Raw genomic sequence first — 15,580 nt, forward strand, 5'->3', positions numbered from 1 at the left:
CCTTTAAAGTTAACCCTTAAGCTTTCGGATAGATTTTTGAAAATCTCATAGTGGAGATTGAACCCTGTATTGTTACACGATCCATCTTTTGTTAATTTTATTAAGGAGCAAATTTCTATATTTTTTGAATTTAATACAACTGAAGGAATGTCAAATCAGGTTATATGGGACACCTTGAAATCTTTTCTTAGGGGACAGATAATCTCATATTCAGCAGCCTTGAGAAAGAAAACTAAAGCAGAATTGTCAGTGCTTATTAATAAAATTAAACAGATAGATAAAGCGTATTCAGTTAAACCTACTGAAGACCTATATAAAGAAAGGGTCCAATTTCAATCACAGTATGATTTGCTTCTGACCTTTCCCATTGAACAGCAAATTTTTAAATCTAAAAGTTTATTTTATATGCATGGGGAAAAATCTGCTAAACTTTTAGCGGGTCAGTTAAAGGCTGGGATGGTCAGAAGACAGATTTTAAAAATTTGCCGACCAGATAGAACAGAAACTTTAGATCCTTATGAAATTAATAAGATATTTATGGACTTTTATTCTAATCTTTATTAATCTGAATTCTCTGATAGTACTATGACTATGAATAAATTTTTGCAAAGGTTAAACATACCCCGAATTTTAATTCAAGATGCCGATATGTTTAGATGCACCTATTAAACAAGAGGAGGTAGCCTCAGCTATATCCTCTATGCAATTAGGTAAAGCTCCAGGACCTGATGGTTATACGGTAGAATTTTATAAGACCTTTCATGAAATGCTTATACCACATCTTCATCAAACATTTACCGACTCTACATCCTCTAAGAACCTTCCTAAAATTTTTTATGAAGCACTAATTTCATTGATTCCAAAAAAAGGAAAAGACACACTGGAATGTGTATCCTATAGACCTATTTCTTTACTGAATGTAGTGTTATGAACGTACCACAGCTCTGAGGGGCCGAAGGGGCGGGAGCAGCCCCCTCCTTCCGGAGAATCGCAAGAGCACTATTAATTCGGGTCTCGGACCCAGACAAATGAGAGACAATGTAATGGTTTTGGCCATGGCTCTTAGAGACACCTGTGCTGAGGGCATGACCCTGCTATGTAACAACTGGGTGGGGATTGCATCACCCTACTTTGATGGACATCTACAACTCTGCAAGTCAAGATAAAAGGGGACTGCAGAAGGCGGTACCCCAGAGAGAGAGGAACCAGAAGGACTCGATCGCTCAACGCTCACGTGATAGCTGGAAGCCAGTCAAAAGCCACGTGCGCTCTGTAACTTCTCTGCCTGGGGAGCGGGTGGCTGATAATACCGAGAAGGACTTCGAGCTAATAACAGAGAAACAACGTTCCCCTGATTCAACGGTGTTGCTTTGTCAAAAGACCCAGGCAAGTTTTTCTCGTTTCTCCTCACTCTCTCTGAAACATGTGAAACCCAGCAATTCCCCAAAAAGCTTCTGAGTGACTTTTATATTTCCAACGGACAATATATTATCCCCTAGACAACAGTTGAGATTATTTCTTAATGATGATTATTGCTATACCCGCACTTTAGATTGAGTTTTGCCGATGTATATGTTCTGAATGTTTGGTTTAACCTTAATTTTGTGCCCCCTTTATGAAAAAAACGTTCAAAAATAGTGCCATCAGACTCCAACGGACCTCTCTATCTTTGCTGGTGAGTTATCCAGTTACAGGATACGTAACAGTAGATTTTAAAATTCTCTCTAAGATTCTAGCAAATAGGCTTGAGAGTATCTTGCCTAATGTTATCTCAAACGATCAAACAGGATTTATTAAAAATAGGTACTCACATTTTAATATTCGAAGATTATTAAATATCATTTATTCCCCTTCAGCCAAAGAATCTGAATGTATGATAGGGTGGATTGGCCTTATCTATTTCATGTTTTGAAGAGGTTCAATTTTGGTTCAGGATTTATTTCCTGGATTAAATTGATTTATCATGCCCCAATAGCTGCAGTTTTAACTAATAATCAAAAGTCTCCTTACTTTAGATTATATAGAGGTACCCATCAGGGCTATCCCCTTAGTCCGTTATTTAATTTGGCTTTAGAACCACTTGTTATTGCTCTTAGGGATTCTAATTCCATGCAGGGTATTAGGAGAGGGGATAAATTACATAAGGTTTCGTTATACGCGGATGATTTATTAGCTTACATTTCAAATCCTAAGAAATCTATTCCTTCTATGTAATCTATATTTATGGAATTTGGTACTTTTTCTGGATATAAACTTAATATACATAAAAATGAATTATTTCCTATTAATAATTATTCAGATTATTATATTCAAATACCTTTTAATATTGCCAAAAACCATTTTACTTACCTTGGTAACAAAATTTAAAAAATTTTAAAGACCTATATAGGTATAATTTCTTCCCTTTAGTTGAATATACTCAACAGGTGCTTTCTAAATGGTCACCTATGTCGATGTCATTGATAGGTCCAATAAATGCTATAAAAATGGTTATTCTACCGAAATTTTTATATATATTTCAAGCAGTTCCCTCTTTTGTTCCAAACACATTTTTTGATAAAATGGATTCTCTGATTTTATCTTATGTTTGGAATAATAAAAGCTCTAGAGTGAATAAACTTTTATTGCAAAGATCAAAAAAAGATGGAGGACTGGCTTTAATTATTTTCTGGGTTTATGATATAGACGACCAAGATCGCCCTTCATGATTACATATGGAGGAAAATTCAGTAAAGGGGTTTTCGTTAGTTTCTTTATTAGGAGCTCCCCTTCTGTTTTCGCTCTCCAGAATAGGTAGACAAGCTCTTAACCCTATTGTTAAACATACTTCAAAAATTTGGTTTCAATTTCGTAGATTTGTTGAATTAAATGATTTTTTACTTTCTAGTAAAAAGAAATTAGTCTTTTTTAAACCATCAACTTTGGATAAGGCTTTTCTAACATGGAAAATTAAGGGAATAAAAACTTTTTTAGATTTGTTTTTACAAGACTAATGTCTTTTTCACAGTTAATGGATAAATATCATATCTCTAATATTTTTTCAGGTATTTACAGGTTAGGAATTTTTTTTTAACGTGATTTTTTACCAATTTACCCCTTGGCTTGCTCTTTAAATTTGGCTTATGTTATTTTTCAGTTTAAACCTTTTCAAAAATGATTAATAGCTATCATTTATAAACAGTTAATGAATGCTTGCATGTCGCCTAATGATACGGTTCAACGTACCTGGGAAGTAGAACTTCAACATTCACCTTCAGATAATCAATGGAGTAAAATTATTATTTAGTCAATAATTCATCTATCTGCACACGCCATATCTTAATTCAATTTAAGATAGTACATAGGGCCTATATGTCCAAAGATAAATTGGCACATATTTTTCCGAATACAAGCCCTATTTGTGACAAATGTAACGCAGAAATGGCTACTCTAACTCATATGTTTTGGTCATGTGTAAGTTTAAATAATTTTTGGAGGGATGTGTTTGGAATATTATCTAAAGTTATAGATATGGATGTTCAACCTAATCCACCTACAGCAACTTTTGGGATTTTTCCAGAGGAAGCAAGCAAAGAGTCTGCTTCCGCCCAACATGTGATAGCTTTTTCAACTTTACTGGCTAGGAGAGCTATTTTGCTACATTGGAAAGAATCTAACCCACCTACTGTTTTCTATTGGCTCTCCTCCATGAAGAAAATTAGAAGCCGGACATTTGATACATCCTTTAATTTTGAACAAGTTCCACATGATTTAATTTATTTTTATTTATTTTTCTTTATTCTCTTTGGGGGAAATCCTTATCCATGAAGGCTCAGAGATGACTGAAAGGATGTGTTTTTTTTCCTCTCTCTTTTTTTTCTAATTTTAACCTGAATTGGACTGCCCAATCTTTCTTTTTCTTTCCTTCATTTCCTCTTCCTTTTTTTTAATTTCAGTTTAGTTAGTGGGGTTTTCTTTCCTTATTAATAAAATTTCCAATCTTTTTTTTATGATTGTTATGAGTTGTAGTTTTTTTTGACCATTGTATATATAACAGCATAATATTTTACTTATTTGTTTTTCATATTATATACTTTTTGCTATTATACTATTGCTGGTTATATGTCTTTTATATTACCTACCTGTTAAACTCCTCTTCCAATTTGTATATTCTTTATTTGGAAATCAATAAAAAGATTGAAAAATGAAATGAAAGACTTCCGTCCTTTTCCAAATTTTGTAAGTGACATTTACCAATTCTTGGTCTTTTATCATTCCAAATAAAAGATGAGATAATAGAACCAAATCGATCAAAAAACATCTTAGTCAAAAAAGGAGATATTCTGATACAAATATTTTGGTAAAATCATCATTTTAACTATATGGATGCAGCCAGCAAGTGAAAACTTAAGTGGGTTCCATCTGCTAAATAAATACTTCATAGAATTCAAGGGAACAAAATTAGCTTCATAAAGATCCTTATATTTTTTAGTGATATAACGCCTGGATCTCTAAAGGAATCCATAACTTTGAAATGAGTATTATCATATCTAGAAACAGATTCATTTAAAGGAAACAGTTCACTTTTATTAAAATTGATTTTATATCCTGAAAAATCTTCAATTTCTTGGAATAATTTTAGCAAGGCAGGAATAGATTCCTCAGGATTAGATATATAAACCAGTAAATCATCAGCATAAAATCTTTTTTTGGGTAATTTATTTTTTTTATTGAAGTTCATCATCAAACATTTCCATAAGATGTATTTCAGACATTGTACATATATATCATATAATCATATATATCACAAAATCTCCACAAAGTATTTATCTGGGGTATACACTTACAAAAAAGAGTGGAAAGGAAAAACAAGCAAAAGGAAAGAACTATGTACAAGTAGGGAGTGATTCTTTTTTAACAACAGATTCATTGATTTGTGAGAATAAAATCAGGCCTATGAGGCATTATGTAGTTAAACCATTTTTCCCCAGTATGAATCAAATTGTTCCAGCTTACAATTAACAGATTTTGTAAATTTTGTTAATTTTGTCCATTTTGTAAATGTCCATTGTAATTTCCATCCATGTATCTAAAGTTGGGCTCTCCTGTGATAACCATTTCCTATTAAGAGTCTTTCTACCAGCATTAAGGTAACCATTCTTGAGGTATATATCCAAAATATAAGGTCTTACTCTCCAAGGGTATTTCACATTTAAAGATGTCTTGTAGGGCATTGTGTATTCCCCTCCAATAGTTTTTGACAGTCCCAAAAAAATATGATAATGATTTGCATTTTGATTTCCACAATTTCTCCAGCAAACAGGGAGGTTACTATCATTATGGGATTTCTGAGAGGGTGTAATAAAATATCTTAATAAGTTTTTCCATCCAAACTCCCTCCATTTCTGTGAATTGGTACACTTCCATTGATACCTCCATATTGTTGTCCATTCTTCCTCAGATATAATTATCCCTCCTTCCTTCTCCCATTTTGTTTTAATATATGAAGTCAAATGTGTTTTAAGATTTGACAACCCCTTATACATGCTTGAAATGATTCTACTACCATTATCTGAATTATATGCTTTTCTAAAGAGCTCTATCAAGCATGTATTTGCCTTGGTTACATTTTTAAGCCTCTTATTAACATATTGTCGCATCTGTAAATACCGATAAAAATCTTGTTTTTTTAATGTGTTTCTCTTTAAGCATTTCAAAACTGAACAGTGTTCCTTCTTTCATTATGTTGCAAGGAACTGTTATTCCTTTAGTTGTCCAGTCCTTAAATCTAGCATCCAATTTATTTGGTGTAAAATCAGAGTCATATGCACACCATTTAAGAATTGCAATATCTCCCTCTAGATTATATTCTTTTATAGTAGTTTTCTATATTTTAAGAGTCAATTTCACCCATGGGTTATCAATAGTATTTATGTACCTTTGCAGGTTGTTATCAACCAAAATTGCTTGTTTGGGGATGGGAAGTACCCACTCCTCAATACTTTTCCATTGAGCGTCATATGATGGGTTGCACCAACATATCACAGCTCTCAACTGTGCTGCAAAATAATAATCTCTAAGAGAAGGCAAGCCCCATCCCCCCTTTTCCTTTGCTAATTGCAAAGTTTTGAGACGAACTCTAGGCCTTTTACCCTGCAAAATATACCTTGATAGCATCTTGTTCCATTCATTGAATTGATTTTGATTAATCTCCATTGGTAGGGTCTAAAAGAGATTTTGCCAAATCTTTTGCATAATGATGCCCAAATATTTGAAAGACTCTGTGTGCCATGCCGAGGGGTATCGACTTTCAATTTCTCTTGATGGGCTATAGTAATATGAAAGTAATTGGGTTTTATCTATGTTGATGTTTATCTATCCTGATAATTGACCATATTGTTCAAAGAATTGCATCAATTTAGGTAAAGAGTATGTTGGTTGCCCTAGATAGATCAAAATGTCATCCGCATAACAAGCCTAATTATGCTCTGTCCCTTTAATAGTAATTCCCCTGATATCTTCATTTTGTCTGATGTATTGAAATAATGGTTCCAGATATAACGCGAAGAGTAGTGGTGACCATGCACGACGCTGTCTCTAGGGTAAGACTATTTGATAAATATCCATTGATTTTAATCCTAGCAGTAGGATTGTCATATAGTGTCAATAATTGTGTCTTGGAAACCAAATCTATGTAAAACTCTGTAAAGAAAATTCCTATTAACCAAATCAAATGCTTTTTCAGCGTCCACACTTATCAGTATTGCTTCAATTTTATTTTTTTGCATATGATCTATGTGAAGTGTCCTTCGTATATTGTCTTGTATCTGGTGTTGTCATATAAAACCTGTCTGATTGTTATGTATCAGTGTGGGTAGAAACTCCTCTAATCATTTGGCCACAATGGAGGTAAATAGCCTATAATCTACTTTAAGAATGGATATTGGTCTAAATGACCCGCATTCCACTTTATCCTTGCCTTCTTTCGGTATAGCTGAGATTATCGCTTCCTTCCAACTGGGTGGCATTTGTGCCTTTTTAGAGCCCAGTTCAGTGTGGGGAGTAAAACAGAAATTAACTCATTTTTAAATTCTTTGTACCACTCTGCCGTATACCCATCTGATCCTGGTGACTTGCTTAATTTAAGCCTACTAATTGCAGCTTTTAATTCAACTTCAGTTATGTCAGCAGTCATTCTTCTATTTTGTTCTTCGCTTAAAGTGGGTAGCTCTAGAGAATTCAAGAAGGTGTCAATTTGGGATATGCTTCCCCCTGGAACTTTGGAATATAGCATTTTGTAAAACACTTTGAAAGCTTCTTGAATTTCACTTGGCTTATTTTTTATCATTTTTGTTCTTGGGTCTCTAATTCTATGAATTGTATTTTCTGCTATCTTTTTTTCCAGTTTCCATGCCAGTATTTTCATAGATTTCAATCCACTTTCATAATGTCTCTGTTTCAGAAACATTAAGTTTTCCTGATTTCTTGCATCGCCAAATTATTTATATCATTCCTAATTCTTTTAATTTCTCCTAACGTATCCTGTGCCAAATTCAATTTGTGTTTTTTCTAGTTCCTTCAGCCTATTTTGTAATTCATCTAATGTTTTATTCCTTAATTTTTTCTTATATGAAGATATCGTTATAATTTTCCCTCTTAAGACCGCCTTCAGAGTATCCCATAAAATGGGAGGCAAAACCTCTCCATTATCATTAAATTCTAAGTAGAGGCCAATTTCTTTTTAATTTGTTCCTTAAAGTACGGATCATTAAGTAGACTTGAATTTAGTTTCCAAATAGTATTCTTTGGTTGTAGGTCAAAATCAACAGAGAAATATATAAGTGCATGGTCACTTACATCTATAGTCCGAATTCCACAGGTGTTTATTTTGTCTTTGTCTTTTCCAAATGTTATTAAATAATCTATTCTTGTATATACAGAATGAGGAGCAGAATAATGAGTGTAATCCCTTCTGTCGGGGAAAAGGTCCCTCCAGATATCAATTAAACCAACATCCTCAAAAAGTGTATTAACTTTCTTATGTAAGGATTTTGTTTCATAGGTTTTTCTATTGGAAGAGTCTAAGTTTGGTTGTAATGGTAAATTTAGGTCTCCCCCACGTATCAGGAGACCTTCTGTTTCCGTTACCATAATATCAGTAATTTTCTGAAAGAAACCAATATCACTTCCCGGGGGTGCGTATATATTCAATAGAGTAACTGAATTGCTGTCTATATTCCCCCTTACCAGAATATATCTGCCTTCTTTATCTCCCATTTTGAATATTTTTTCAAAATTTAGCTTACTTGAGATAAGAATAGCAACTCCTCTCCTATGTTGATTTATATGAGGAGAAAAACAGATTAGTGAAGCCCATTCTCTTTAGTCTTTTACGCTCATTATCACTTAAATGAGTTTCCTGTAAATATACTACATGGGCTTGTTCTTTTTTCACTTTGGATAAAATTCTCTTACGTTTGATCGGATTTAATAGCCCATTGGCATTAAAAGAAATGAATTTTACCTTTTAACACAAATAATAACAAAAATGGCAACGAACGTGTGTTTCCAAAGCTGAGGTCTCTAGTAGATGACCCTGGGTTGAGCTAGAGGAAATGTCTAGCTGTGGGGTTAACCCCTCCTACTTGTGAGTTGAGGGCCCCCATTGCAGTATTCATAAAAGTCAGTGAACAAATCCATTACACAGTCAAGATTGTCCTGTGTACTCCTATATATACGTGCGTGTGTGTGTGTGTGTGTGTGTGTGTGTGTGTGTGTGTGTACACATATATGCACACATACATTATATATATATATTCTCAATTTGGTGGGGAAAAAGGAGTAAGTGAGCGAATAAATAACAACAACTGAGTAATATAAAATCCACATTATAACAAGTATTTCTCGATATAGGTATATCACCGTGTACTTTTGCTTCCATTTAGCTTCTCAACATTTTTAAAGTTAGCCAAACCTTATGGCTGTTCTGAAGGGGGTGAGGACTGTCTTTGGGAAACTCCTAGTCTCTTCCTGATATATTTCTCTCGGCCTTCTCCCGTCTCCTGCCTTCTAGATTCTCGCACTATTTCCAAAGCGGAGTGGGATAATATCTCAGCCAGGCTTTCCCTTGTTTTGGTCATGCTGACAGGCAACCCTCTGGCCTTCATATCTGTAGTTGCCTCTTCCACTGTCTGGTACAACTGCATCCCGTTGTCATAAAACACTCGAAGTTTAGCAGGGTATGGAGTTTGAAATCTAATCTTACTTTGCTTTAGTACTCACTTTACTTCAGAGTATTCTTTGCATTTCTGGAGGACTGCGGGGGGGGGATAATCTTGGTCGAAATATATTCATTTATCCTCTAAAAACACTCTCTTCTTGCCCCAAGCCCTTCGTAGAATTTCCACCTTGGTGCTGTACCAAAGGAATTTAATTATTATTGAGCATGGCTTTCTATCCTGGGTACGTTTCGGGACTAACTCGCGGTGGTCTCTTTCGACTTCCATCTTCAGAGCCGGGGAAAGCTCCCGCGTGTCCCGCAGTAACTTTCCGACAAACTCCGTCATAGACGAGCCCTCCACTCCTTCGGGAATGTTGTAGATTCTGATATTTTTCCACCGCGATCTTCCCTCCAGGTCAAGCAGTTTACCTTCTTGGTGATGTATTATTTTTATTGTCTTACTCAGTATCTGTTCCACGTTTTGAACGCGATCTTCCACCTTCTCAATTTGAGTCTCTGCCACCGCTATTTTTTGATTTATGCTGGTGAGCTCTGACTTAATATCATGGAACTGCTGCTTTATATCGTTCTGGACCTCCATTATTTCTTTCAGGATTTCAAAGTTATTCGCCACTTCGCCTGAACGAGGCCCGGCAGTCGGGTAGGAGAGCCGCTCGCTGCCCTCCTCTCGGACGCAGGCTCCACAGTGTCGCTTTTTTATTTCCATTCTTTTTCCCCATTCTTGCCCCTCTCATCAGTTCAAATACTTTTTGAAAAATATTATATTTGATGGGTTAAATATTTGATGGTCTGAATGCCCTTCCATATGCGCCACGTGTCACCAGTGTCCTGGAAGTGGCTATGGATTCACTGGGTGGGTGCACACTTTGCCCCTCTGATGGCTCGGGACGGTTTGGCCCTCACTGTTGTTAGGGCTGCCTTGTCGCCTGCTCTGAAGGCGGAGTCATGGGTCCTCAGCAGCGCACGCATCTCCTCGGTCATTCATGGCTTCTGGTAAGAGCGCTTAGTGATGGTCTTGAACACAGTGATGTCATCGATGCGCTTGCTGATGGAGCTAGTCACTGATGCCATGTACGCCTCTAAGTTGGTAGAGTTGCCATCGGTTGCAGCCTCCCTGAACACGTGCCAGTCAGTGTGCTCAAAGAAGTCTGGAAGAACAGAGATGGCTCCTGCTGGCCAGGTTTTCACCTGCTTCTGAACTGGTCTGGAGCACCTGACAAGCGGTCTGTATGCTGGGATTAGCATAACAGAGATGTAGTCTGCGTATCTGAGATGGGGGCGGGGCTCCACCTGTACACGTCGGGATGTTTGCATAAATAAGGCCCAATGAGTTCTCCCCTCTCGTTGCAAACCATGCTGACTTTACCCTATCTTGTCCTGTGTTACCAAGTGGTCCATCACCTCATCCTTAACAACTGACTCCAACATCTTCCCAACTACTAAGGTCAGGCTAGCTGGTCTAGAATTTCCTTTCTGCTACCTTTCTCCTTTCTTAAAGAGTGGAGTGACATTTGCAATTTTCCAGTCATCTGGCAAATGATTTTTTGACAGATCATTTCTAATGCCACCATAATCTCTAACCTTCTTTTAAATCATCATTGGTAGTGGCATTAGGTACTCTAGACCTATTGAAATGAATGCTAATATGGCATTTGCCTTCCTCCCCACTGACCCAAACATCTCTTCTAGCACCCCAGCAATTTCTGCACTTGCATCCTGCAGGATCCCAGGGATCACCTCGCCAGGCCCTAGGGTGTTATCCACCCTAACTTGCCTCAAGACAGCAAACACCTCCTCCTCTGTAATCTGTATCTGGTCTATTAAGTCAATAGACTTAATATTGCCTCACTTCTGTAGACTCTCTGCCCATCTCCTGAATAAACAGAGATGCAAAAGATCCACAGAACCATAGAACATTACAGCACAGAAACAAGCCTTTTGGCCCTTCTTGGCTGTGCCGAACCATTTTTCTGCCTCGTCCCACTGACCTGCACCTGGGCCACATCCCTCCAAATGCCAATGTCTAATCCAATTTACTACCTCTCCATGTATACCTAGCGACTGAATCTTCCTAACTAACTTCCCATGTGGGACTTTGGTCAAAGGCCTTACTAATGTCCATGTATACAACATCCACTGCCTTCCCTTCATCCACTTTCCTGGTAACTTCCTCGAAAAACTCTAATAGATTGGTTAAACATGACCTACCACGCACAAAGTCACGCTGACCTTTTCTAATAAGTCCCCATCTATCCAAATACTTGTAGATCCTATCTCTTAGTATTCCTTCCAATAATTTACCCACTACTGATGTCAAACTTACCGGCCTGTAATTTCCCGGCTTACTTTTTTGAGGCTTTTTTAAACAACGGTACTACATGAGCTATCCTCTAATCCTCTGGCACCTGACCCGTGGATATCGACATTTATTTCTGCCAGGGCCCCTGCAATTTCAACACGTCTCCTTCAAGGTCTGAGGGAATACCCTGTCAGGTCCTGGGGATTCATCTACTCTGATTTGTCTCAAGACAGCAAGCACCTCCTCCTCTTTAATCTGTATAAGTTCCATGACCTCCCTACTTGTTTGCCTTGTTTCCATAGACTCCATTCCAGTCTCCTTGGTAAATACAGATGCAAAAAACCTATTTAATATCTCTCCCATTTCTTTTGGTTTCATACATAGCCGACCACTCTGATCTTCATGAGGACCAATTTTATCCCTTACTATCCTTTTGTTCCTAACATACCTTTAAGATCCATTTAGGATCTTCCCATCTCCTTTGGCTCCAAGCACGAATTACAATTCTGCTCTTTCAGAGGACCAGTTTTGTCCCTTACAATCCCTTTACTCTCAACTTATTTGTATAATTCCTTAGGATTCTCTTTCAACTTATCTATTTGGGCAACCTCCTGCCTTCTTTTAGCCCTCCTGATTTCTTTCTTCAATGTTCATTTGCATTTCTTATATTCCATAACCACCTTATTTGTTCCTCCCTCCCTATATTCCTGCTATGCACCTCCTTTTCTTAAACAGGACCTCAATAATGCTTGAAAACCAAGGTTCCTCAAATCTGCTATCTTTACCTTTTATTGTGATAGGCACATACAACTACATTCTCTCATAATTTCACTTTTGAAGGCCTCCCACTTATTAAGTGTACCTTTGCCAGAAAGCTGCCTGCCCCAATCCAGGCTTGTCAGATCCTTTCTGATACCATCAACATAGGTCTTTCTTCAACTTAGAATCTCAACCCACAGACAAGACCTGTCTTTTTCCATATTAAGATTTTCCTATTTCCATATTCCATACTGATTAAGGAAATTTCCTGAACACATTTGACAGACTCAATCACATCCAGACCTTTTAGTTTGTGAGTTGCAGTCAATATGTGTTACCTATGTCCCTGTCTTTCTCCAAGTATGAAGACAAACACTGCGTAGAGTTCTTCATATAAAATCTCACTACAGTCATATATAGCCTCACCGCGACTCGCTTACATATACCAACCCCTCCAATTAGAAAAAAGTCAACAATTTGTTTTCCTAACTGATCCCTCTTTCCACATTCTGTGTTAGGAACCAGCATACCAGGATTCTCCCTGGCACCATTTTAATTTTTCCCTGAAGTGCATTTTCCTAAAACTGTGACAAACCTCTACATGCACAGTTTAGAGTATCCTAACCAGTTGTATCACAGCTTGATATTGAAACACTAATGCACAGGAACAGAAACTGGTGGACACAGTCCAAGCCATTACAAGCAAAGCTCTCCACAGCATTGTGCACATTTACAATCAGCACTGCCACAAGAAAGCAGCATCCATCATTAAGGACTCCACCATCCAGGCCATGCTCTCTTCTCACTACTACATCGGTCAAGAAGTACAGCCCCACACTACCAGGTTCAGAAACAGATATTTCCCTACAACCATCAGGCTCCTGAGGCAGAATGGATAACTTCACTCATCTCAATGCTAAACTTATCCACTCCCTCTCGACTCACTTTCAATGAATCTACAACTCATGCTCTCGGTATTATTTATTTACTTTTTATTATTTACACAATTTGTCTTCTTTTGCACACTGATTATTTATCGGTCTTTGTTATGTATAGGTTTTTTATAAATTCTATCATATTTCTTTATTTTCTTGTAAATGCCTGCCAGAAAATGAATCTCAGGGTAATAAATCTACGTTGAACAGTCCATTCCATCTCACATTTATCTTTCTGTCCGCCCTAAGTTCCTCTGCAGCAGCTCACAGTTCCCTCATTTTGAAACATTACATACTGACTTTTTAAATCATTGCAAGTTAATGTAAAGCAGACACCCCAGAAGTGATCCTCAAGATACCACTGTTGTATTTATAATAAATCTGATCCCTACTTACCTTCATGCTCTATAAGGGCCAGTGCGACATCAGTTGTGACCTCAATTCCAGAACTGATTGACACATGACAAGCTTTCAGCGAAGACAATGCAGAATCCACAGAGCTTAAGGATATCACAGGCACGATGGTTGGCCGCCCAGGCATCTTATCATAATGTCAACCTGTACACAACAAGAAGCAGACAATTAAGTGAATATAGAACATAACACAGTACAGACCCTTCAGCCCATGACATTGGGCCAACCTTTTAACTTACTCTAAAATCAATTTAACCCTTCCCTCCTACATAGCCCTCTCTTTTTCATCCATGGCCTACATGTCCCTAATATATCTGTCTCCTTCACCACTGTCCTGGGCTGGGTGTTCCACACACCCACTACTCTCCGAGTAAAAATAATTACCTCTGACATCCCTCCGATACATTCCTCCAAGCACCTTACAGCGCTTCCCCCTATAGATGCTGCCTAGCCTGATGTGTTCTACCAGCATTTTGTGTGTGTTGTTGTTAAAATTATGCCCCCTTGTATTAGCTATTTCTGCCCTAGGTAAAGGTGTCTGGCTGTCCACTTGATCTATGCCTCTTATCATCTTGTATACCTCTAAATCATCCCTCACTCTCCTCCTCTTCAAAAGAAAACCCCTAGTTCAATCAACCTATCCTCATGAGACAAGCTGTCTAATCCAGGAAGCATCCTAGTAAATCTCCTCTGTACCTGCTCTAAAGCTTCCACATCTTTTCTTTAATCAGGTGATCATAACTGAACACAAAAGTGTTATTTAACCAGGGTTTTAAAGAGTACTGTGGAGAGCACTCTGCATCACTGTCTGGTATGGGGAGGGATCTACTGCACAGGACCGAAAAAAGCTGCAGAGGATTGTAAATTTATTCAGCTCCATCTTGGGTATTAGCCTACAAAGTACCCAGGACATCTTCAAGGAGTGGTCTTTCAGAAAGGCAGCGTCTATTATTAAGGACCTCCAGCACCCAGGGCTTGCCCTTTTCTCACATTCAGCAATTCAGGAACAGACTCTGCCATCCGATTTCTAAATGGATAAAATGGATATTGAACCCATGAACACTACCTCACTTTTTAAATATATATTACTTCTGTTTTTGCATATTTTTAATCTATTCAATATACATATACTGTAATTTATTATTATATTATTTTTCTTCTTCTATATAATGCATTGCATTGAATTGCTGCTGCTAAGTGAATAAATTTCAAGACACATGCCGGTGACAACAAACCTGATTCTGATCAACCTTATGCTAAACCAGGATCCAATACACACAAAATGCTGGTGGAACGCAGCAGGCCTGACAGCATCTATAGGAAGAAACGTCGGGCTGAAACGTTGACAGTGCTTCTCCTATAGATGCTGCCTAGCCTGCTGCGTTCCACCAGCATTTTGTGTGTGTTGTTTGAACTAACAGCATCTGCAGATTTCCTCGTACTTACGTTGCTAAACCAGGGTCACCGTTGTTTTATGTCTCCCCCCCCCCCCCCCCCCCCCCCCCCCCCCCCCCCGCGACCCAGCCCTTCACTGAAACCCTACCACAAATCAAGCCGCTTTTTTTTTGTCGAAATTAGCACACGGAAGCACACAAATCTCACTCACCCAGCACTTCAGAATCCCAAACAAGGCCTCGGCCTCACGGTTCAAATCGCCGCCTGCGGCGCTAACCGCGGAGCATCCTGGGATTTGTAGTTTAAGCCGGTCACACCCTGATCAGTACTTCCGGTACCCCCTTGCCGAAACTACAAATTCTGAAAAGCAATGCTGGTTTTAGGACCTCGTCGTAGACAACACCTGTCGTGGCTTTATTAATTTCAAAATCCTTCTCAGTAAAAATGTGTGCTTTGCAAGGGTGGGCTTGTACATGCTCTCGTGAGCAGATGATTAAAGTTGGTGTTTAATCGGAAATAGCCGTCCAGGAACGTAGTGACAGCGGTGGTACTCGGAAA

At 37.9% G+C, this 15,580-nt stretch overlaps 1 protein-coding gene across 1 annotated transcript in view; it reads right to left on the reverse strand.

Moving 5' to 3' along the window:
• Nucleotides 1–15,368, reverse strand: part of nsmce2 (NSE2 (MMS21) homolog, SMC5-SMC6 complex SUMO ligase) — a 219,648-nt gene extending 204,280 nt beyond the window's left edge. The window contains exons 1-2 of the mRNA XM_059970774.1: nt 15,234–15,368; nt 13,610–13,771 (exon numbers count right to left, since the gene is read on the reverse strand). Of these exons, the coding sequence (XP_059826757.1) occupies nt 13,610–13,754 (145 nt within the window). The 5' untranslated portion in view covers nt 13,755–13,771; nt 15,234–15,368. The remainder of the gene's footprint in view (nt 1–13,609; nt 13,772–15,233) is intronic.
• Nucleotides 15,369–15,580: the final 212 nt, after the last annotated feature.

This window comes from Hypanus sabinus, chromosome 1, assembly GCF_030144855.1.
Source record: "Hypanus sabinus isolate sHypSab1 chromosome 1, sHypSab1.hap1, whole genome shotgun sequence".
Lineage (NCBI taxonomy): Eukaryota > Metazoa > Chordata > Chondrichthyes > Myliobatiformes > Dasyatidae > Hypanus > Hypanus sabinus.